The sequence below is a fragment of the Diadema antillarum genome, unplaced genomic scaffold (genome assembly GCF_040938485.1).
Source record: "Diadema antillarum isolate AM-2024a unplaced genomic scaffold, OU_Dant_1.0 seq00001872_RagTag, whole genome shotgun sequence".
Lineage (NCBI taxonomy): Eukaryota > Metazoa > Echinodermata > Echinoidea > Diadematoida > Diadematidae > Diadema > Diadema antillarum.
Genome location: NW_027272541.1, coordinates 121,758 through 147,281, shown reverse-complemented (window position 1 = coordinate 147,281; position 25,524 = coordinate 121,758). Strand labels below are relative to the sequence as shown.

Genomic DNA, 25,524 nt, shown 5'->3' with positions numbered 1-25,524 from the left:
GACCAACATTAAAAGGAGAATTGCAAACCAATAAAAAGCTAGTCTGAAGAAAAGAGTAAAATTTTCGTGAGCATGAGCATTAAATTTTGTGTAGAATAAAGATTAGATAAAAGTTAGGTAAGTCATGAAATTCAGAGGTTTTGCTAATTTTTGCAAACACCTTTTTTACTAACACTGGATATATGTAGGCCTACACAAAGGGAGTTGATGGTGTCATCAACTCCATTTTTCATTGATCAAGTAAAAAAAAAGACAATTCAGTGTTCCGTATTAAAAGGGTAAAACACGGTGTTATTCTTTGCTGAATAACTTAAAAATAATCAGTCAGATAAATGGGATTTGAGACTGGGGCATAATTCTGTTTTTAAAAAAAATTAAAGGATTGTTGTGAAGCTGTGGTATCGCCACGCCACTCATTTGGTTATTCGTTTTGACTGCTCGAGAATGGTCATTAGAAAATTAGAGAAAAACTTTACAATGACATAACTTCAGAGATTTAGGGAGTGGCTTTGATGTTAGACGTACTCACCAAGATATTTGCTAGTCATGCAGCCTGGACTGGAGGCTAACATACTGCCGTGAAGGGCAGAATATATTCTGGGAGTGGGAGACTTGTCCTTGGTCTTGTGGGGTGAATGGTCCAAGGCTTTTGGTCCTCTCCAAATATATATCCAGGAGTTTGCTGCTTACCAAGGGCTGTAAATATTTGTTATTCCACTTCCTCCTCAAACCCCTCTCCACCACCCCATTCCCCATGTCCCCCACCCCCCCACCCCCAAAAGGAAATAGTCATGTGATCTTATCACATGTCCTTGCCATTGTGTATAGGCAGGACAGCAGAAGAGATTTGTCAATGCAGAGGTGGGGCTAAGCATCGCCCCTCCCATGCCCCTTTCCTTCTCTTCGTTCAGATGAAGAGGAGACTAAAAGATGCCTTTATGGGAGTTGCAAGTCATTTTGTGCATCCACATTGCAGAAAATCCAAATGCACCTCTGATTCAGGTTCTGCTGATCATTTCTGAGAGCACCGGAGCAGTGAAACAGAGAGATAGACACACAGATAGACGTACAAACAGACTGACACTCTGACAGGCATGCAGGCTGCTGGTGATGATAAAGAGAATAAAGCACTGTATTCTAAAGTGTCAAAAGAAAAGTTAGCTCTAATGAAGGAACAATATTTCTTCAAATGTATTGGAGACTTTTTAATCCGGTGTGCTAACCTGCCATGCAGCACCAAAAACCTACACAGATCCAAGCTTCCTTGTGTGTGTGTGTGTTTGTGTGTGTGTGTGTGGGGGGGGGGGGGGGGGTGGGAGGATAACCATTAACCAGTTTTTAAGGTAATCGTTTTGAAACACACGTTATACCTCCAGCCTGAAAGACATGAGTTGAAGAGTTCAAAGTTTTGCTCCGGCTTTCAAGTGATAAGGAGTAATGACCTCCAAACCATGTGACGCAACTTGTTCCAGCCCAGTCAGTTATCACTGCTGGTTATCACTGCTATGGTGACTAATGTCTGCTAGTAAAACCAAACTGCTCTCATGGCCATTGAATGAGTGTTTCACAGGAGCTTGTCACAGCATTACAACATGTTGATGTAAACAGAAAAATAGAGAATGGCAAACGTTGGGATTCCCTTCTTCTTTTGGCTGGGAATAAAAAAAGAAAAGAAATGGGTCTGAGGACCTATTACCATGGCAGAAATATTCTTGAATGCAGTCACAGAACAACTGTGAAAGAGGATCATTCTTGCTTTCTTTCACATGCAATTACTGAATTTGACTTTTGTTAGTCAAAAAGCAACAGGTACTTCCACTATTGCCAGTGGCAGTGTAGGAACATCCTGTCCCCTACTATTTGACAATGCCTTTTTGGTTTCATTAATGATGCATCCAAGTCATGAAAGCAGTGTTCCGCTACTCTCATCTACAATATTAGAGCATGATTTTTAGCCACTGAATGTTCCCAAGTGATCATATCCCAAACACTCATGTGTAATTAGGTGATCCGAGTATCCTCTCGGATCACCTTCTGTATCTGTACGGATTCTTTGTTAGGTGATCCGAGTATCCTCTCGGATCACCTTCTGTATCTGTACGGATTCTTTGTTTTTCTTCTTCTTTATTTCTCCTCAAAAGTTGTGCAGAGGTTAGCTCAGAAAGTCCGCTGCCTGTCAATTTCAAAATTATATCGTGTATGCATCATGTCCCAAAGACGGCAAATCTAATGTATCATTGTGATCAGTCGACCGTGACGTCACTATGACGTCATTATATGAAAACACATTCTCAATCATATCTCATTAATGAAATAGAATTTTTCAATGAAATTTACGTCACATATATTTAAAGTTATGCGCATTCTACTCATGTTCTCAAAATTCATATTTTCTCTTAAAACGTGCGCGTACGCGCGCGTTGAAATATTTGTATGCTCAAATCGAGCTCAAAATTTTTTTGCACACGTTTCAGACCATTTGGAGCATTTTTTGAAAAATTGAAAAAATCGGACGGACGCGTACGCGCGCGCGCATATACGCACGCACAGCTCATATGCAATTGAAATTTCCAGTTTTTTCACTTTGATCGCATGTCTGAAATGTCAAGGAATATTTATACCACGTTTCAAGTCAATCCGACTCAATATGACGTCATATGGGGCCGTCAAAGTTGAAATTCCGCGCGCGCGTCAATGGCGATATACAGTGCAACTATGCCAAAAAACTGCCAATTTTAAATCCGATTTTACTCGTCAGGATTGACGGTGACCCCCCATTTTCTTTACATATATTGAAAGCTGATGAGTTGTACATGTCATTTCATGGGTAGGCAATGCTGACAAAATGATTAAAAGATATCAAATTTCTTAATAAAGTAAAAAAAGTAAATTTTCAAAATGACGTCATCAAATTACAAGTTTACTCGAGCGTATCTCACTTATCCTCTGCCAATTTTCTCCCATATTTCAGTATGTTGTAGCTTATGAAATGTTCTTTCATTAATGTAAAAACAACATTTTGATTGGATGACGTCATCGCCTCGTAAAAATGGATTGAATGTATCCTTGTAGAATTTGACCAGTTTACGTGTTATCTCTATGGGAGAGCAGTTTTTCTGGCAGTGAAAATTGACATGACTCTCTTTTTCGAGCACTAGCTCACTTATGCTTCGGTGAATTTTTCCCAGATTTTAGTATGTTGTAGCTGAGACTTTGGGCTATCGTGAGTGTGCCCTTCATTTTTTCATACGACGTCGGCATCACGTCGAAAAACTTGGTTGAAAATGGCACGTGGCTTCGATGCAGCGTCATTTTGCTTAATACACAGGGCATATGGAGCATGAAATAGGTCATTGCATAGCGCATCCGACTCGTAATCCTAAGGTCCCTGGTTCGAGGCTCACCCCTGCCAATATTTTTTTTTCATTTTTTTAAACACTTTTTTTCTTCTTTTTCTTTAGTTAGTCTTAATCTCCCTTCCTAACTTTATCTTTTTCTGATTTTTTTATGCTTCTCCTTCAAATTTCTATAAATTAACATATTTTTTTCTTTATTTTTCTTTCTTTCTACTACTTTCTGTGCAATAGATGAACAACAACAATGGCTATCAATCCCATATTTTGCACATGTTTAGTTCATGTCACGTACATTATTTCATAAAATAACAACTACTTGATCAGACACCATCTTGGGTATGTAAATTAGGGTCAAAGGTCATAAATGTTTCATCCTGTATTTTGGTGAATACATGTCCTATCTTTCCCATATTTTGCACACACAAAGACCATGTAACAAGGATAATTTCACAAAATAACCACTTTTTGCTCAGACGCCATCTTGTCTGTGCAAAGTGAGGTCAAAGGTCATATGTACTTCTTTCTGTATTTTCGTTATGACGTGTTATCTCTATGGGAGGGATTTTTTTTTAATGTGAAAATCGACATGCTTTTCTTTATCGAGCACTAGCTCTCACTTACCCTTCGGTGAATTTCTCCCAGATTTTATGTTGTACCTAAGACTTTGCATTTTGCATCTTGGTGAATACCTGTCCTATCTTTGCCATATTTTGCACACGAATATAGACGATGTCGCAAGAATCATTTCACAAAATAACCACTTTTTCCTCAGATGCCATCTTGGGAGTGTAAAGGTGGGTCAAAGGTCATATGTATTCGTTGCTGTATCTTCGTTATTCAGTGTATACAGAATTGGTACCAAAGATGGCAGATATGACTCCCTTTTCTAAATGAGAATCCAAACCTCACACGGCCAATGTCTCTAAACACAGATGAAACTTGTATTGTCATGCCTATTACGATCAGGACTCGAATCATTGATTAAAAAAAAAATCGGATCACCTTAATTTGTCAGTGATGACAAATTACAATCTCTAGTTAGGTGATCCGAGTATCCTCTCGGATCACCTTCTGTATCTGTACGGAATCTTTCTTTCTTTGTTTCTGGACAAAATTTGTGCAGAGGTTAGCTCAGAAAGTGCATTGCCTTTCAATGTCGAACTTATACCATATATGTATCGTCTCCCAAAGACGGCAATCGAACTAAAATCATGGTGATCAGTCGACCGTGACGTCACTATGACGTCATTATATGAAAACACATTCTCAATCATATCTCATTAATGGAATGGAGTTTTTCAATGAAATTTACGTCACATATATTTCAGGTCAAGTGCATTCTACTCATATTCTCAAAATTCATCTATACCTTAAAACGTGCGCGTACGCGCGCGTTGAAATATTTGTATGCTCAAATCGAGCTCAAATTTTTTTTGCACACGTTTCAGACCATTTGGAGCATTTTTTGAAAAATTGAAAAATTTGGACGGACGCGTACGCGCGCGCTCATATACGCATGCACAGCTCATATGCAATAGAAATTTCCCGTTTTTTCACACTTATCGGCTGCCTGAAATGTCAAGGAATATGTCTACCAAGTTTCAAGTCAATCCGACTCAATATGACGTCATACGGGCCCGTCAAAGTTGAAATTCCGCGCGCGCGTCAATGGCGATATACAGTGCAACTATGCCAAAAAAAATGACAATTTTAAATCCGATTTTACTCGTCAGGATGGACGGTGACCCCCCATTTTCTTTACATATTTTGAAAGCTGATGAGTTGTACATGTCATTTCATTGGGTGGCAATGCTGACAAAATGATTAAAAGATATCAAATTTCTTAATAAAGTAAAAAAAGTAAATTTTCAAAATGACGTCATCATATTTCAAGTTCATTCGGGCGTATCTCACGAGTCTTCTGTCAATTTTCACCCAGATTTCAGTATGAGGTAGCTTATTTAATGTTCTTTCAAACATAAAATTACAACATTTTGATTGGATAACGGTATCACCTCGTAAAAATGGATTGAAAGTAATCTTGCCAAATTTGACCAGTTTACGTGTTATCTCTATGGGAGTGCAGTTTTTCTGGAAATGAAAATTGACATGACTATCTTTATCGAGCACTAGCTCACTTAAGCTCCGATAAATTTCTCCCAGATTTTAATATGTTGTAGCTGAGACTTTAGGCTACCGTAAGTGTTCCCCTTGTTTTTTCATACGATGTCAGAATCACGTCAAAAAATTGGGTTGAAATTCAGGCTCATCTCTGATGTATTGAGATATTTCTTTCTTTCTGCAAATTTCTTTGCAATAACTCAAGAAAAACGGCCTCTATCACTTCCATATTTTGCACATGTTTAGTTCATGTCATGTGAATTATTTCATAAAATAACAACTACTTGATCGGACACATCTTGGGTATGTAAATTAGGGTCAAAGGTCATAAGTGTTTCACCCTGTATCTTAGTGAATACATGTCTTATCTTTCCCACATTTTGCACCCGCAAAGACCATGTTACAAGGATCATTTCACAAAATAACTACTTTTTACTCAGTTGCCATCTTGTCTGTGCAAATTGAGGTCAAAGGTCATATGTACTTCTTTTTGTATCTTCGTTATGACGTGTTATCTCTATGGGAGGGAATTTTTTTAAATGTGAAAATTGACATGATTGTCTTTATCGAGCACTAGCTCACTTACCCTTCGGTGAATTTCTCCCAGATTTTTATATGTTGTAGCTGAGACTTTGCGCTATCGTTATGTCAACCTTCGTTTTTTCATACGATGTCGGGATTACGATAAAAAACTTGGTTGAAATTAAAGCTTATCTTCTATGTATTGAGATATTTCTTTCTTTCTGCAACTTTCTTTGCAATAACTCAAGACAAACACGCCCTATCACCCCCATATTTTGCACATGTTTAGTTCATGTCACGTACATTATTTCATAAAATAACAACTACTTGATCGAACACCATCTTGGGTATGTAAATTAGGGTCAAAGGTCATAAGTGTTTCACCCTGTATCTTAGTGAATATATGTTGTATCTTTCCCATATTTTGCACACGCAAAAGACCATGTTACAAGGAGCATTTCACAAAATAACCACTTTTTACTCAGATGCCATCTTGTCTGTGCAAATTGAGGTCAAAGGTCATATGTACTTCTTTTTGTATCTTCGTTATGACGTGTTATCTCTATGGGAGGGAATTTTCTTTAATGTGAAAATTGGCATGATTGTCTTTATCGAGCACTAGCTCACTTACCCTTCGGTGAATTTCTCCCAGATTTTAATATGTTGTAGCTGAGACTTTGCGCTATCGTTTTGTTTCCTTCGTTTTTTCATACAATGTCGGGATTACGATGAAAAATTGGTTGAAATTAAAGCTTATCTTCTATGTATTGAGATATTTCTTTCTTTCTGCAACTTTCTTTGCAATAACTCAAGAAAAGCACGCCCTATCACCCCCATATTTTGCACATGTTTAGTTCATGTCTCGTACATTATTTCATAAAATAACAACTACTAGATCGGACAACATCTTGGGTATGTAAATTAGGGTCAAAGGTCATAAAGGTTTCATCTTGTATCTTAGTGAATACCCGTTCTATCTTTCCCATATTTTTCACACGTATAGACGATGTCGCGAGAATCATTTCACAAAATAACCACTATTTCATCAGATGCAATCTTGGGAGTGCAAAGGTGGGTCAAAGGTCATATGTATTCATTGCTGTATCTTCGTTATTCAGTGTATACAGAATTTGGTACCAAAGATGGCAGATATGACTCCCTTTTCTAAATGAGAATGCAAACATCACACGGCCAATGTCTCTAAACACAGATGAAACTTGTATGGTCATGCCTATTGCGATCAGGACTCGAATCATTGATAAAAAAAATCGGATCACCTTAATTTGTCAGTGATGACAAATTACAATCTCTAGTTTTTCTTCTTCTTCTTCTTCTTTATTTCTCCTCAAAAGTTGTGCAGAGGTTAGCTCAGAAAGTCCGCTGCCTGTCAATTTCAAAATTATATCATGTATGCATCATGTCCCAAAGACGGCAAATCTAATGTATCATTGTGATCAGTCGACCGTGACGTCACTATGACGTCATTATATGAAAACACATTCTCAATCATATCTCATTAATGAAATTGAATTTTTCAATGAAATTTACGTCACATATATTTAAAGTTATGCGCATTCTACTCATGTTCTCAAAATTCATATTTTCTCTTAAAACGTGCGCGTACGCGCGCGTTGAAATATTTGTATGCTCCAATCGAGCTCAAAATTTTTTTGCACACGTTTCAGACCATTTGGAGCATTTTTTGAAAAATTGAAAAAATCGGACGGACGCGTACGCGCGCGCGCATATACGCACGCACAGCTCATATGCAATTGAAATTTCCAGTTTTTTCACTTTGATCGCATGTCTGAAATGTCAAGGAATATTTATACCACGTTTCAAGTCAATCCGACTCAATATGACGTCATACGGGGCCGTCAAAGTTGAAATTCCGCGCACGCGTCAATGGCGATATACAGTGCAACTATGCCAAAAAACTGCCAATTTTAAATCCGATTTTACTCGTCAGGATGGACGGTGACCCCCCATTTTCTTTACATATATTGAAAGCTGATGAGTTGTACATGTCATTTCATGGGTAGGCAATGCTGACAAAATGATTAAAAGATATCAAATTTCTTAATAAAGTAAAAAAAGTAAATTTTCAAAATGACGTCATCAAATTACAAGTTTACTCGAGCGTATCTCACTTATCCTCTGCCAATTTTCTCCCATATTTCAGTATGTTGTAGCTTATGAAATGTTCTTTCATTAATGTAAAAACAACATTTTGATTGGATGACGTCATCGCCTCGTAAAAATGGATTGAATGTATCCTTGTAGAATTTGACCAGTTTACGTGTTATCTCTATGGGAGAGCAGTTTTTCTGGCAGTGAAAATTGACATGACTCTCTTTTTCGAGCACTAGCTCACTTTTGCTTCGGTGAATTTTTCCCAGATTTTAGTATGTTGTAGCTGAGACTTTGGGCTATCGTAAGTGTGCCCTTCATTTTTTCATACGACGTCGGCATCACGTCGAAAAACTTGGTTGAAAATGGCACGTGGCTTCGATGCAGCGTCATTTTGCTTAATACACAGGGCCTATGGAGCATGAAATAGGTCATTGCATAGCGCATCCGACTCGTAATCCTAAGGTCCCTGGTTCGAGGCTCACCCCTGCCAATATTTTTTTTTCATTTTTTTAAACACTTTTTTTCTTCTTTTTCTTTAGTTAGTCTTAATCTCCCTTCCTAACTTTATCTTTTTCTGATTTTTTTATGCTTCTCCTTCAAATTTCTATAAAATAACATATTTTTTTCTTTATTTTTCTTTCTTTCTACTACTTTCTGTGCAATAGATGAACAACAACAATGGCTATCAATCCCATATTTTGCACATGTTTAGTTCATGTCACGTACATTATTTCATAAAATAACAACTACTTGATCAGACACCATCTTGGGTATGTAAATTAGGGTCAAAGGTCATAAATGTGTCATCCTGTATCTTGGTGAATACATGTCCTATCTTTCCCATATTTTGCACACACAAAGACCATGTAACAAGGATCATTTCACAAAATAACCACTTTTTGCTCAGACGCCATCTTGGGTGTGCAAAGTGAGGTCAAAGGTCATATGTACTTCTTTCTGTATTTTCGTTATGACGTGTTATCTCTATGGGAGGGATTTTTTTTAATGTGAAAATCGACATGCTTTTCTTTATCGAGCACTAGCTCTCACTTACCCTTCGGTGAATTTCTCCCAGATTTTATGTTGTACCTAAGACTTTGCATTTTGCATCTTGGTGAATACCTGTCCTATCTTTGCCATATTTTGCACACGAATATAGACGATGTCGCAAGAATCATTTCACAAAATAACCACTTTTTCCTCAGATGCCATCTTGGGAGTGTAAAGGTGGGTCAAAGGTCATATGTATTCGTTGCTGTATCTTCGTTATTCAGTGTATACAGAATTGGTACCAAAGATGGCAGATATGACTCCCTTTTCTAAATGAGAATCCAAACCTCACACGGCCAATGTCTCTAAACACAGATGAAACTTGTATTGTCATGCCTATTACGATCAGGACTCGAATCATTGATTAAAAAAAAAAATCGGATCACCTTAATTTGTCAGTGATGACAAATTACAATCTCTAGTTGGAGATTTACATGTCTACAGATAGATGGATAGATGGATTGATTGATTGATTGATTAAAAGATGAACAGATAGATATATTGATAGATGGATAGATAAATAGAATTATATAGATGTATCGATCTATAGATGGATAGATGGATGGATGAAAAGATAGATGAATATATAGATAGATGAATAGATAGGTAGATAGATAGATAGATAGATAGATGAATAGATAGATAAATGAATAGATAGATAGATAGATAGATAGATGAATAGATAGATAAATGAATAGATACATGTAGATAGATAGATAGATAGATAGATAGATAGATAGATAGATAGATAGATAGATAGACAGAGAGACTTAGGCCTATAGATAGATAGATAGATAGATAGATAGATAGATAGATAGATAGACAGGCAGACTTAGGCCTATAGATAGATAGATAGATAGACAAAGAGGTAGATAGATAAATAGAAAGAAAGAGAAGGAGAGAAGAAGCTTTTAAGCCAGTAACTATTAGTTTGAACTGGACATAACACTTTTGAAAGGTCAAGTCTATTCAAAGACCACACAGGGAAGAGACAAATCTTATGAAGGGAAAAAAAAAATTGTGATGATAATTGTGATTATGTCACCTCAGGATGTTTATTCCAAATAGTTTTGTTTTTCTTGTTTGGAGGCAAATTTTCTCTTCTCCAGCCACCCCAAAACAAAGGATAGAATAAGATATGTATATCTCTATGAAAAGAAAGAATCTCTTGGTAGCTGGTAGCAGTATTTTTGTATGAAACCTGACAGGGTGTTAGTGCTTTCCTAGATGGAATGATTGTGAAGATGATAGCATGGGGTGCAATGGACACAGGTGTGCTTCTACTCAATGGGCTAAAGCTATTAACATTATGCCATTGTTTTGATTTTGCTTCGCTTTGTTTCTGTTTTTGTTGAGGATCAGACCCCGGGTGCCTGAATGTATATCATGATGGCTTAGTTTAGGGACCCAGGCATCGCGGCGGGATCAGGGTAAACTGTCTCTCCGTCGTCTCATGTGTGTGGTCATGTGATGCGCTGCTTGGCGGGCCGCCAGGATCTAAACTATGATACCCGAGATAGGATAGCCGGTGTTTGCCAAGTTTAAAGGGGATGGCACAGTTTGGTTGAGATGGCTGCAAGTTTCCAACTTTTGTGTGTGTGTCTGTTTGTGAGATAAGAAACCTGTTATGAAATATGACAGAACATGGAATTCTTAGATAAATTCACAGTTTATTTGATTAAAATTGGTCCTGAAATGGCTGAGATATCCCCACAAAAAAAGTGATCCTAATATTATGTGACAGGCCTCGACTTTTATTGGGATCTCTCTGTTTTACCTCATGTTTGGATATATGTCAATAATTTCAAAACTGATTTTCATCTAATAAACTTTAGAGGGATGCTCTTTAACATTTCTTTAAATGACTTCTGAATATCTTGCAAGATGTTAAAAGCTGAATCCTCACTCAGCCAATACTATACCATTGCTTTAAAGGGAAAAACGGTCTGTGGCCGGCAAAACAACACCTGAAGGGAAAGAAGAATTTCCTTTTATAGTTATGATTAACCCCTTCACTATGGGATACTGGTATCTTCTGATCATAGGCTTTACACTATCAGGAATCAATTTCAAGAGTCAGTGTGGTAAGTGTGGTAGTTTCTGTCCAGTCTTTGCCAAGCTTTATCTCATCAAATCCCATAGAAACCGCATTTTTTTTAGTGCATGTGTGTGTGTGTGTGTGTGTGTGTGTGTGTGTATGTGTGTTATGTTAAAAAAAGTGATTTAGTAGCACAATTTCTTTTTGGGTGTGTGTGTGTAATAAGGCACATTTGGATTGGCTTGATTAGGTTGATCAAAATAGCTTTTTCTGAGAGGTATGCAGAATTTCATGTCATATTTCTTATAAAAACATGGTCTGATTTGGAAAAAAACCCAAATATATTGTACTATATGTTGGAAAAATGGTTCAGCAGCACAAGAAAGAAGAATACAGCTGATTTTTTTTGTTGTTGGTAATATTAATTTTATTGTTAATATGGATTCGATATTGAATGAAACTCAAATAAAGAATATCATAAAACAAAAAAAAAGTGTGTATGCATGTGATTTGCTGCTGTATAACCTGTTAACACTGTATAGTATGCCAGGGATTTTAGACAACATGTGCGTTGCTATTGGGTCTTCTGTACTAATCAACACTCAAAGCACACAGAGCGTTATTACTATCTTTTTTCCAATTCATTGATAGTTTTTCTTAAGGTAAAAAGTATAAAATCCTCTTTTCTTTGAACTCTTTACCGCTCATATATAATGGTTTATTTTAGTTGTAGGATTTTCAAAAACCGATGTAATGCTAAATGTATTGCACTGATATTGACTTCACATTTTAGAAGGTTGTATTTCATGTTTCTCATGTCAATAATTGAACAGTTTGATCACAAGACAAGTTAAGTCTATTCATGGTAGTTTGAGATATTATAGCTGCTAAAAGCTAAAACAAGAAATTCTGTGAATTTTTAACCACAACTTCAAGAATATTCCTTGCTATGTCAGCAAGTGAAGTATCCCTGGATTTTTTTTTTTGCCTGATCTGATGATAGATTTGATACTTTAGATTATCTAAAAGTTGCACTTACCTGTTTATGATAAAACTTTTTAATCACATCAATTTTTTTTTTCACTTTTTATTGATTTAGTAACTGTAGCCAGTTTCATTTAATCTTTTTCTAAAAGGTGACATGCTGTAAAATTCGGAGGTGTAAATTTGATGTTGACGTAACAAAAAAATCCTGCAGCAAAGTCTAAAGGGTTAGGCATTGATTTTTACTATTTTTATTTCACCTTCTTTACTTCTCAAGTTGTGTAATTCTTTTATAAGCTGTCAATGTCACTTTCATTAATGCTTTGATTTACTAGACACTATTGTTTTTTCACTGTCCGCTAAATGAACAACATAATGTCTCAAATTAAATTACCATGTTGAAGGAGGCATATGAAGGAATAAAATGGTTGTTACCTTCACAAAATTATGTCCAAATTTAATGTATGTATTATTTGGTCTAAAAATTGTATTAATCCTTCCATAAAAGACATAATAGAGATTGTAGAAAGATAGTTAGTCTTGCTGCCAGCCGTTTGAAGTAATATCAAACAAATGAAGAGTTTGTTCGCAAAAACCGATAAGTCCATTTTTGACAATTTTGAAGTATGGTCTCTGTCATAAAGTACAAAATAATACCTTTTAAATGATATATTGGTCACTACATATAAAGGTACATCTTTGGAATTATGGTCAAAAGAAGCAAAAATGTTCTTATTATTCTCTTTATTTTTCTTGACCTTTAATCGCAAATATCTCCATTTTTACAAATATGGACTTATCGGTTTTTGCGAACAAACTCTTCAAATGTTAGTGTTGGTCCTGCTGTTCTTGTTGTTGATGATGATGATGATGGTAAAGAAATTGGGATGGGGAGGAGGAGGATAATAATGCTACTCCTAATGATAATGATGATGATGATGATGATGATGATAACAATAATAATAATAATGATAATAATATGATGATAGTAATTATGGATCAAGTGCTTTGGGTGTATCTTAGTCTTCTTATAACCCATGTTTCATAAAATTTGAATACATTAGCTAGTATTGTGTACTACACCAAATAAGACTAACTGTATGGGACCATTTCTGACAGAATTTGTGCAAGTAGCATTCAGACATTTGATCTTCAAACCAGAGATAATTGATCCCTGACTCGAAAGATACAAGCCTTTGAACTCATGTTCCTTCATTTCCCACCTTGCTCACCAGACACCAACCTCCTCTCCCCCTCCCCCCTTTCCAAACACCTCCTACCAGATCCTTGGTCTGTGGGCTAAAGGTTGAAAAGTCCAAGGTTTATGTCCCACGGGATGGACATTCTTGGACCTGAGTCACTTAGCAAGGTCCACTCACCAGGCGAGACCTCCTTTTTGTCACATGAGTGAAGGTTATGTCGTAAATTGCTGTTGTCTCTGGCCAGAGAAGGAAAAATAAAGCTAGCGCAAACAACAAGGAATGACAAGCCATAAGGACAGAGAGAGAGAGAGAAAGGGAGAAAGAGAAAGGAAGTAGGATGGGGTTAAACTGACCACATGATCATTGATGTTGCAAGCAAAAAGGTCGCATCAGTGACCCACTTCAAAAAACTTTGGATGTCTAGTTGCCGTGAGGAGAACTAAAATGTTTTCAGAAAGAGCAATTCGGAAGATGGGCCTGTTGCTACAAACCTGGTTCTTTGTTTTATCTTCAATTTGAACAGTAACAAATTTTGTCCTTTCAGAACATTGATTGATTCAGGAATCATTTCAAAAGTTTCATTGGTTGTTTGTTTGTTTGCTTGTTTGTTGTTCAAGTAAGATATAACTGTGTATGAATGATAATAAGTAGGCCCTATGTACTATAATTATCTTAGTGAAGGAAATAATGAAAAACAGAGAAATTAAAGAACAATTCTGCAAGGGGGGGGGGGGGGGCGGGCTTTGAACGTCAGCCCTACCATCAACCTTTTGAGGGCGGGCTGGTTTTACTGAACACACATTACCACAGACACTTGCCCAAATATACTCAGAACTCATCCTCAATGAGTTAAAAGAGGTTAGTATTGAAGCCTAAACAAAGATAAGAAGAAAAAAACTTTGTTCTTATATCTGCAGAGTTTTCTTTCACTGAATAGCATACTTCAATGGAATACAGGTGTGGTAGTTCAAATGATAGTGTTTTACTAGGACAAATTCTGGCTTTAAAGGGACTGTACAGTACTGGTTGAGGTGGGGATTCATGTTTTGAACATTCCTAAGTGAGATAATGAGAAACCTCTTATGAAAAATGAAAGAGCATGTAATTTTAAGAAGGATTCAACATTTGTTTGATGAAAATTGGTTTTCAAATCGCTGAGGTATCCCAAAAAGTGATAATAATAAAAGGCGACAGGCCACAACTTTATTATGATCTCTTTGTTTCACCTTGTTTTTGGATATCTCAGCCATTTCAAAACCGATTTTCATCAAATAAACTTTTGATACCCCTTAGAATTGCATGCTCTTTGACATCTCATAGAGTGGTTTCTGAATATCTCGCAAAACGTTAAATCCTCACCTTGACCAGAACTGTACACACCCTTTAAATTTGGTTGAACTGGACTAATTTGAAATCAGACCATACCTAAGAACAGATTTGCAGTATGAGTGTTGAGGACTGTCGAACTGACTATGAAATGAGTCTAGAAATGTGGGGTGGTATACAACATATTGTACTCGCGTCTTCATCCCACTGAAGGTAGTCCCACGTATACTTTGACAGGGGGTCCATGGGTACTGTAAAACATGATATATTAGCGGTATGAAATTTGCGTGAATTGGAGCCAACGGCCTTTTTCGTGGCGAGAAATTTTCGCGAATCGCCACTGGCATTCAATGCATACAGTGTAGACAAGAACTTTCGCATGCATTTTGATTTCCCGAATCTTGGCGCTCTCACAATTTGCGAAATTTAAATACACGCGAACATTCCTCGTTTTACAGTAATTGGTGTTTGAGCAGAATCCGCTTGTCCTCAATGGGGTAATATTCATCCTCAAGATGGCTTTTTGCACAGTTGCATGGTACAATCAAGTGGGTGGCTTCCGTGGCAGTGAACTCCCAAGTTCAGGTTCAAAGTTTATGGGAGCAAGACAGGGGGACCTTAATAAGGTCATAACTTTGAGAGAAATGGATTTTGAATACCAGCGTTCGATGAAGGTTGTTCATTTTTCTGGCTCTGACTTTTTTTTTCTCTCCTATCTCAATTGTGGAAGAGAGATCAATAAACAGTCTGATCAGCTCCATAAATAATTGATGCCTTTTTGTGTTTTGTTTTACAGCTCTTAGTCAAGATTGGAAGAACAAAGGGAACCTTCTTTCGAGGGGGGGTTCTTACCCCTGCACTTGGCCTGGTAATGATGAAAAATGGAAGTCCGGTAGAGTGACAGTAAAAAGGGCTCTAGATGTGGGACAGAGGAGGCGGAATAGGAGGAGGAAGGGGGAATAGGACTGAAAGGGATTGCATATTTAGACTGGAAGAAAAAGAGGGGTGTAGGATGGACATGTGGTGGCTAGGATTAGGTACTGGAGGTTGCTCAACTTTCGGGGGAAGGGAGTCACAAAGCTGCAGTGATGGAGCCCTTATCGGGAGATGAAGAAAGAGGCAATTGCAGTGGGGTAGGTTGGGGGCAGGGTTATGGAATGGGTTTATACTTCTACCAAACTAAGAAATTGATGCATTAAAAGTCTCTTGTTACTATGGGAAGTCTACTTTGATGTAATTGTAATGTTGGCAGCATTTGTGTCAGTGTCAGTGTTGCGAGGATTTCTTTTTGTGGGCTGGTACGGGTGGGGCATACTTCAAGGATTAGAACCAGCACTGGCTATTGGGCGGAAGCTCGGTGGTCTAGTGGATTAGAAGCCTGTCTGGAGATCAGGAGGTTGTAGGTTCGAATCCTGCCCAAGTGTGTGTATGCTCATGATTTCTTTCAGCATGGTTACTACTATTCAACACACTGATCAGTTTGGTGCTTATTTACGTCGATGTAGGGCAATTCGTTCATCAGTTGCAACAAAAGATGTTAACTTGTGGAGTGTTGCCAACATATGGATCTTGGAAGAGAGTGCTATTACTGCTAAAGAAGAGGTAAGATTTGATAATAGAAAAATGATGATTAATTGAAAAGATCCATCAAAGTTAATGACTAACAGGAATTATAAAACTTTTACCAGAGAAGAAAAGCAGAAGGATAAGGGAGGGATTGGGGGGGGGGGGGGGGGGAGGGTGAAGGAGGGGAGTGGAGGGGGGGTTAACAGGAGGAGGAAAATGCCAGCTGAGAAAGAGGCAGGCAGGAAAAAAAAAACAGTGAACCAGAGCTTGATCTTGTCATTAACAATGGCAGACCACAATTTATGATGTCCAGCAAAGAAGGCTGGAAGATTATGTGTGAAATTCTCCCTGGGGAGTTAAGTTGAGAATATGACAGAGGGACCGAGAGAAGAGAAAGAAAGAGAGGGGGCGAGGAAAAGGAGTAAGTTTGAGAAAGAAGGAGGGGAAAAAATCATGAAAATAATCCTCGGGTAGCCTTGACCTGAGCAAAGTTAGAATGGACACCGCTGGCTGGACATTGGCCGGTTTGTGTGCCTGCCGCATACATCAATGTCCATGTCCCACAATAATGTACAGGGTCTGTGTGTTTGACCAGCCAGCAGTAACCAGTACCACCAACTTTAACCCCCCTCCCCCCCCCCCCCCCACCTTCCCTTTGCATACGAACCATCATCGCCCCCAATCTAGCACTTCTTGCACTTTGAGTGCAGAAAAGGGCATTCGTGTTTCTAGCAGACATTTATTGTAGACACAGGTATGGTTTTTCTCTGAGGTTTGTAAATACTCCAAGTACACTCACCCACACTCACTCACTCACACACACAATTGCACTCATGCACACACTCAAGCACAATTGCACACATGCACACACTCACACACAATTGCACACATGCACACACTCACACACAATTGCACACATGCTTACACTCTCGCACACACACACGCTTTATCTTCTATGGAAGTTCAAACCTAAGTCCTGACACGGGACCCTCTTTGCAGTCACGCTGTTCATTCGGCTTCCATCCCCGGCAATGGACTTTTGCACCAATCAAATCGGTCATGGTAAGTCGATACAATACCACTGGTACTTTCAGGATGAAATATAAAGGTGTGGATACCTGGCATGCTCAGGAGTAATATTTGTGACCATGATCATTAATTCTGGATGGATTTTTTTACCTATGACCATTGTCTTGATTGGGAAATGGGGATTGGTGGGTCAATGTTATTTTGCTGTTTGAATGTTTATCTCTACCACTTCACTGCAATGACCATGATTTTATGAAATACATTCAGTCTTCTATGCAACAACCACCCTGCTGGTTTAATAGCCTCACAAGTAAAATATCAGAATTAGGCCATGAAGTTTATACATTCTTGTCTACCATGTTAATTTCTAAGGATTTCGCTTAGCCTCCTGTGGTTACTTGTATTCCTTGAGTGTACCATATGACCTCAGTGTGTGCTGTTAGTATCCTATTATGTGATATTCTACCATGCAGATCTGTAACTGTTGCTGCTTATTGCTGAAGATGACTTTGAAATCTGGAATTTTGACCACGTCATCTTCCTTCTATTTTTTTTTTTAATTTCTCAACTTAAACACTTATTTTGTTATTAATTGAGTTTTATTTGAAAAGGGATTCTTATACTGTGGATGGGGTTTTCCACTTTAATTTGATTTTAATGTCATGAGCACAAAAAAGTAGACCTGAGCACTACACAAGTAGCCGCAATTATTTTGATTACTTTCTTTGTTTTTCATTATTGTGATTATCATTTTCATTCAGTTATAATAATGATGATGAAAATAACAATAATAATAATGATAATGATAATAATGATATTAATAATAATAATAATAATAATTATTATTATTATTATTATTATTATTATTATCATTATTATTATTAATTATTATTATTATTATTATTATTATTATTATTATTATTATCATTATCATATCATTGTTGTTATTATTGTTATTATTATTATTATTATTATTATTATTATTACCGTCATCATCCTCATCAACATCATCCATAATTTTTTTATACAATTTGATTCAATTTCTGCTTTTCTTTTTTATGCAGAGATATTTCCACAAAATCAGTTGCCCTGTGATAAATTCTGTCTGTGTTGTACACATCTGTAATTATAGCAAGCTTCTGTGAAGAAACTCTTTTCGAGATTGTGAGTGGATTTGTGTGGGCAAAGTCTCACTCACCTCTAATCTAGCCCAGGGTCCAGGCCATGGAAGCTCTAAGGTTCTAAATGCACTCTGGTGCTATCTTAGTCTTACTTAAACTCTTTATGTGCCATGGAGGAAACCCCCTGTGTGTCATATTATTCTGAGACACCCACGTTGTCATATTTTGAGAAAGCATTCTGTTTTTCAAATCTATGTAACTCTTGTAGATTTATGTTGAGCTGGACATGCAGTGAGCAAAAATATAGAGAAAATATCAAGTTTTGCTTTGATGTATATTATACACCAAATCTATGATTGTTTTTCTTTCAAATGTCCAGTATTTAATCACTGTAAATCATGACTTTTGCACACAAAACAGTGGCAGAAACTTATTACACGCAAATCCAGTAGGGAACACCGATTGCTAGTCAATCACCACATAAAATGCAAGCTAAATATGAGAGGAACGGAATCACATGAAATGCTTTCATTTTACTGTGGCATTTGGCGATTTATCAATTGGTTTGGGTGGGTTTGTGCGTTTGAGCACAATACGCGAAGTTGGCATGATGGCTACTGAGTCTGGCGTGCGAACGTTGCACGTAAAGAGTTAATGAACACTTAATCACATGTAATGAGCTGAAATCCGAGGCTGAATGGAAGTCTTCTTGCAAGATTTCTGTAGGCTTCAGGACAAAGTTAGGTCACTTGAAAATTTGAACTAATTGTTGTCAACTAGTAGAGATTAAATAATCTCCCCATACCTGATCATTCTCCTCCCCCCCCCCCCCCAAAAAAAAAAAAAGTTGTAGAAAAACTGCTGAAAACACACTTTCCCATTCATGTTATGATCCCAAACTGAAGTGTGATGTAGAAGAAGGATAGTTCTTTCAGAAAAAATGAAAAACTCAAGATTGACTCAGTTTACCCATTTCACCTTTTTTTTAGTGCTCATGTAAAATCAAGGGGTGCAACTTTTTGTTCGTTTTTGTGATGCATGGTCACAAATGATGGCAAGTAAAAAATGAATAGTTGAAGACCCTCTGATACCCTTTTGTGATTATGAATGAACAACAATTTTGTTTTGTGTATATACTCCATGGTGCAGATTTAGATCCTTAACCCGTTGAGAAGTTGAGAACGAGTCTCAAGTATACTCAGGCAATTGTCTATGGGAAATGCTTGTATTGTAGCAAAATCAAACCGTCCTTAACGGGTTAATTTTCTTGTGTGTCGTGATTGTGCACAGATTTTGGTTTATTGTATCTGTTGATCAAGGATTGATTCAGAGGCTACCTCTTCCAAGAGTTGATTACTTCAACTTGATATTATATATTTGATTGTATTTTTCTTTCACTTGGATATAATAATCTGCTTCAAGCTTACTAAGATTACCATATGCCAGTGAACCATCTGCAGTGCTCTCTATGTTGCACAAATTTTCTTGAAACCTATGAAGTACTGGTTACGCCAAAGATTTCGTGAGGTTTTTTATTTTTGTGAATTTCGCGAGTCAGGTGCTATTCGCGAAATTAAAGACGCACAAAAATAATGACTCTGATCCTGATGTGAATGTGACACAAATGTATACATTTCTCCATTCAGTACAGTATGCCACGATCGCAAATTTAACCACTCGCGAAATCGTTGAGAAGTCCAGATTCGTGAAAATTTAGATTCGCTTGATATTTGGCGTATACAGTAAACTATGTGAAGTTTAGTGCTGCCTTCAACGCCAGAGATGCTTATAGTTGCTAGATTGTTTAAGCATTCACATGAAATGTTGAATTAAAAACAAGTTAACTGTATGTAGTGTACCAATGTCATGAATTTCAGTTATTAAAGGATAGTGCAAAGGCATGATTCTTTGAGAGATGAGATGATCTTAATTAGATATGAAATGACCTTGAAGGACTTAATATCATAGTGGGAAAGGGGACTGTTAACTCCAAGAAGACATTCTTGTCTTTCATTGATAAGACTGAATTTGCTCATGACTTTAGTACAAGATAACATTCATTAGTGAGATGTGGTACTGTACTTTTTAGTCTTGAAATGTACAACTTGTATAAAGAAAGGATATTTTTTTCCTTAAAAAAACAAGCATTTTAACTGTATTTTCTCTGAAATGGGGCTCAGACTAAGATAGGTCTACGCATGGTCTCATTTGTAAAATGACATCTATGGCTGCAAAACCTAACTTGAGATATACAAGTCCATATGTTATGAAATACATTTCTTTTTCTGTCATGTTGGGGCCAGACTGTCCCCCACATTAAAAGATTTTTGATATGATAGACAGATTGGATGCTTGTCTGCCCAAGCTTACAGCTGTCACACCAAACTACCTCAGGTTGGCTACCGACACTAGAGAAAGCAACTAAACCGGGTCTCGGTTCCGTACCAGCCAAGTATAGATGCACTCATTTCCCGGAAGGAGACTTTTGCCTCGGCATTGCATTGCGCCTTAAAGCATTCGTGTAAGAATCGGGGTAACCCCTGTAAACTATGGGGTCAGGATTTTCTGTGATTCTCCCTTTCTCGTTCTGTGCTGCCTCTGTCATCATGGTCAGCCCCTCAATCCCCCAAATATGGGCGCAAGGTCAAAGGGCTCCCTCGCTTGGACATTCCTTGAAGTTGCCAGAGGTCCTTAAACTTGGGCCGTGTGTGGGTGGATGGGTATCATGTGTGCTGGAGAGAGAGAGACCAAAAGAAAATGAAGACTGGGAAACAGAGACACACAGCGGTAGAAGAAGAGAGAATTTGAAGCACAGGAGTAATGGGACAGAAGGAGAGATAGAGAGAAGAGAAATAGAGATAGATAAATATATAATGACAGACATATAGATAGAGATAGATAGAGATAGATAAACATATATAGACAGACATATTAATATGAAGAGAGAGAGAGAGAGAGAGAGAGAGAGAGACACAAAGGGCATCCAGATATATATAATAAACATATATAGACAGACATATTAATATGTGGAGAGAGACAGAAAGGGCAACACAAAGAGAAACCAAGAGAGACATAGTCTATACAAGGTGAAGTATTGTAGTAGGTTGAGAGATATCTCATGAAACTTTGGTATTACAAAGATCGAGAGAAATAGATAAATTGAGAGACATATAGACACAGAGAGATCAGAAGTAAAGATGAACAGAAAAGAAAAGTACAAGAAAGGAGAGAAGAAAAGGAAAGAAAGACAGACCAACAAACAGACAGTGAGAGAAATGGATATAACAGAGACAAACACAGGAAGAAAAACAGACAGATGGACAGACACAGATAGACAGACGGACACAGATAGAGAAAGAACTGAGCAGATCTGAGACAGGAAGAGTGAAGTAAGAGGTAAGGGTAGATGGAGATAGAAAGAGATTGAGGTATACTGACAGACATATGTATAGAGGCAGAAATAGACAACCAAAGAGACACAGGGAGAGATAGACAGGTAGGCAATGGCAGAAAGAGAAAAGGACAGACAGACAGACAGACACCAAGATACAGAGAAACAGACAGCTAGACAAGCAGAGAGACAGACAGACAACCAAACATACACAGAGAAGGGGAGACAGACAAACAGACAGTACATGAGACAAAAGGACTGACAGACAGACATGGACAAACAGACAGGTAGAGACAAAGAGACAGACAAACAGACAGTACATGAGACAAAAGGACTGACAGACAGACATGGACAAACAGACAGGTAGAGACAAAGAGACAGACACGCAGACAATGGTAGAAGAAACAGGCATACAGCCACAGACTGTTCTATGCACAATGAATATGCAGCCAAGTTTCTCATTCTCAAGCTTCTTGATGCAGTTCAGTTCAATTTCAGCTCATTCAAAATTGTCTGTATTGAATAATTACTAACAAAATGCAGTCATTTAAAAAAAAAAAATGATAAGGCATAGTAACAATATTCTTGGCACACTTCAGATTCCTTCAGTCTTATCTGTGGTTATTTTTGTTTGTTATTTTATGTATCAAAATATTGATGATAATAATAATCAGTACACTACGGATTGTTAATTTTTTCAGCATGAAATCATGATCTTTGTCACTTCTTCGTGTACCTTCATTTATTTGATGTTTGCACAGTCCAATAATAGTCTAGATGCCATTGGTAAACTGTAAATAGAATAGTAGCATCACAGTCGGATTTCAGTCTTTTCTCTGTCACAATTTTGGAAACATTGGGGTTGATTAACCGCATGGCGTGTGTGTGTCGTGTAGCTATGATTTGAATTCCACAGCCTATATGTGCTGTCAGTCATCGTGATGATGACGCCAATGTCATGCCCTTGAGTTACCTTGGTTAGAGGTAATGAGTCTTGCTATATTACCCGCTATGTTTATTCTTTGCCTAATGATATATCAGACCACACATCCGCTGCCACAACCTGTAAGACGTTTGGTATTTGTGACAAACAACATGGTTGAAGGTCCCTACAACCAGTCATTCATCGAGACGCCATTACATCATCTCTCCTATATTACCGTCACTACCGACTCACATCCATAGTTATAGGCCTACAGGTTTTGGCAAGGTGTAGAGTAATGTTTTGTACTTTCGGTGTTCCCAACCTATTTTTCTCCCTTCTAGAGCCTGTTTAGTACATCGAGCGACTCACTCAAAACACTTTTGAAATCCAACTTTTGCCAGAAATATCCATTTTTTTGTGAGCGACTGATCCACTTACTAGTCAAACATAACAAAAAGGGAGACATATTCTTGCTCGGCTTTTGTCTACTGTATCGATAATGCCGGATCTTGAACCTGACTGGCTAAACAGCAGTCAAGCTGGTGACTAACCTTTACACTAAATAATAACCATTCCATTTGTGTTACAGGAGGAAATATTTTGGCATGTTCCTTTCCCAAATACCAGTTGAACAGGGAAATGAAGATAAAATTACTATGAAACACATGTACGTTTTGGTGTGTTGACATGACATTTGCTCCTGCGACAGTCATTCTGGTCTTATTTTCCCCCAAGGACTGAGGGTTAGGGTTAGAACTGTTAAAGGGTTTGGGGTTTAGTTTGATGTGAGGATTAGGATTAGGTTTTGGGTTTTGTTTGTGGGTAGAAGTTATGTTTGGCAGAGTGTGCATATATTTCATGGGAGTAATTGTCGCAAGAACAAATATCACAGAACCATTTTGAGTATGCTGCACTCCTATTACACCTGTTTGAAACTCTTCCGTGAAAGAGAGCTACGAATCATGATGCAGAGATGTGCTGGTGATGATGAAGGTAAGTGCCACGCCCTGGTGTCTCTTCACCCATCTGACACACATTAATCCTGATGCCTTCTCCCTCTTATCTCCAACTTTCCAGATGATACCTCAACAAACCACACACCCACCGCAATGGCCGCCACGAGTACCTCACACCAACCCGTCCAGAAGCCCACCTCCACCCAGGCCCACATGCAGTCACCGCCGCCAAACTCCTGCTGCCAAGTCTGCGGGGACAAGTCGTCGGGGTTTCACTACGGCGTCCTGGCCTGCGAAGGCTGCAAGGTGAGGCCAGCACTATTCACACACCCACCACCTTTTGGGCAGGGCCTTTCTACCAAAGTGGTGTCTGCCCCCCTAATCACAAACTTTCAAACTTTTGACAGGATTAACTCAAATCAGTCAAATAGATGTTAACCTGTTGAAGACTAGTCTCCAGTATACGTACATGGACAGGTGTCTGTGCAGACCTAACAAGCATTCTCAATTTGGAGGAAAGAATATGAATTTTGACCATTATTAGCTCTTGTTTCAGTAGGAGTTTCCTGGGGTTTTTTTTTAATTATTATTTTACTGCTCCCTTGTACATTACAACTACTCTTTCTTTCCTATGTTTGAGCCAAATCATCCCTATTTTTTCAGTCAGAAAGGCTTGGAGGTCTGTGGGATAACAAAGATAGTGGTTGATTCCAGTATGACTTATTAACAAGTCAGAAGAGACTCTATGAATTACCTCAAGAACAAGTAAAACCAAGTTCCATAATCAATGAATATCTACCAAGATGATGAGTTCAAATAAAAGAGAAATTTTAATTCTACCTTATGACATACGGTGTACAAGCAATGAATGTCCAAAGTTATAATAAAAGTAGCACAAAATCATAGAGATTTGGTTTCCTGGACTGGATGGCTCAATTTTGCCATTACCACAGAACACCTGTCCATTTAGAAAGCCAATGTAACTCTGTGGTAGTAGTGGTAGTGAAAGTGTGCACCTATCTCTCCCAAATGATCTTGTTGAGCCATGCACTTACATCTATTGAGAATTTACAGAAACTTGTGGGAAAAGTGTTGGTGGGAATAGCTTAGACATATTTTCTGATACTTGCAGTTTTGTAGACTTCAAACATACCCAGAGTTTCATTGCACTGTACAGTGTAAGTTTGTTCCATTTTTGTCAATTTTTGATATTTGTGATTGAAGCTGCTAAGAATGAAGAAAATAATAAGAAAATATTCCATATTCTAAATCATAACTTCAAGAATATTCCTTGTGATATATCACTGGACAGATTGTATTTTATTTCATATCTTTTGGTGGATATACTGTGAAATACTTTAAAAAATGGCACTTATCTTTATTTTTCAATGTAAACTCTTCATATCGGATGTTAAGTAGACTTCTTGCCTAAGTGGTTATTTACTATACTAAACCCTTTGTGTCTTTTCGCTGAATGCAGGGATTTTTCAGGAGAAGTAGCAAACGAGAGAAGGAATACACATGTCGGCATGGCAACGGCCACTGTACGATAGGACGGATGAATCGGAATCGCTGCCAACACTGCCGGTACAAGAAATGTCTCGCAGTCGGAATGTCCAGAGACGGTAAGACATGTGAGGACCCGCCCCTTTTTATGGCTTTGAGTTCAACTTTTTGGTTTCCTTCTCTCCCTGTTGGTTTGGCCTCTTTTTCATTTCATTTAAATATTGTTTGTGCATTTGTTAAATGTTTGTTTGTTCATCGTTTGTTCATCGTTCGTTCCTGGATTTACATTTATTCATTT

At 37.8% G+C, this 25,524-nt stretch overlaps 1 protein-coding gene across 1 annotated transcript in view; it reads left to right on the top strand.

The window, feature by feature from the left end:
• LOC139712897 (ecdysone-induced protein 78C-like) overlaps positions 1-25,524 on the top strand; it is a 198,104-nt gene that overhangs the window by 156,183 nt on the left and 16,397 nt on the right. Inside the window, exons 4-5 of the mRNA XM_071624675.1 lie at positions 23,842-24,026; positions 25,201-25,354. Coding sequence (XP_071480776.1) covers positions 23,842-24,026; positions 25,201-25,354 — 339 coding nt within the window. The remainder of the gene's footprint in view (positions 1-23,841; positions 24,027-25,200; positions 25,355-25,524) is intronic.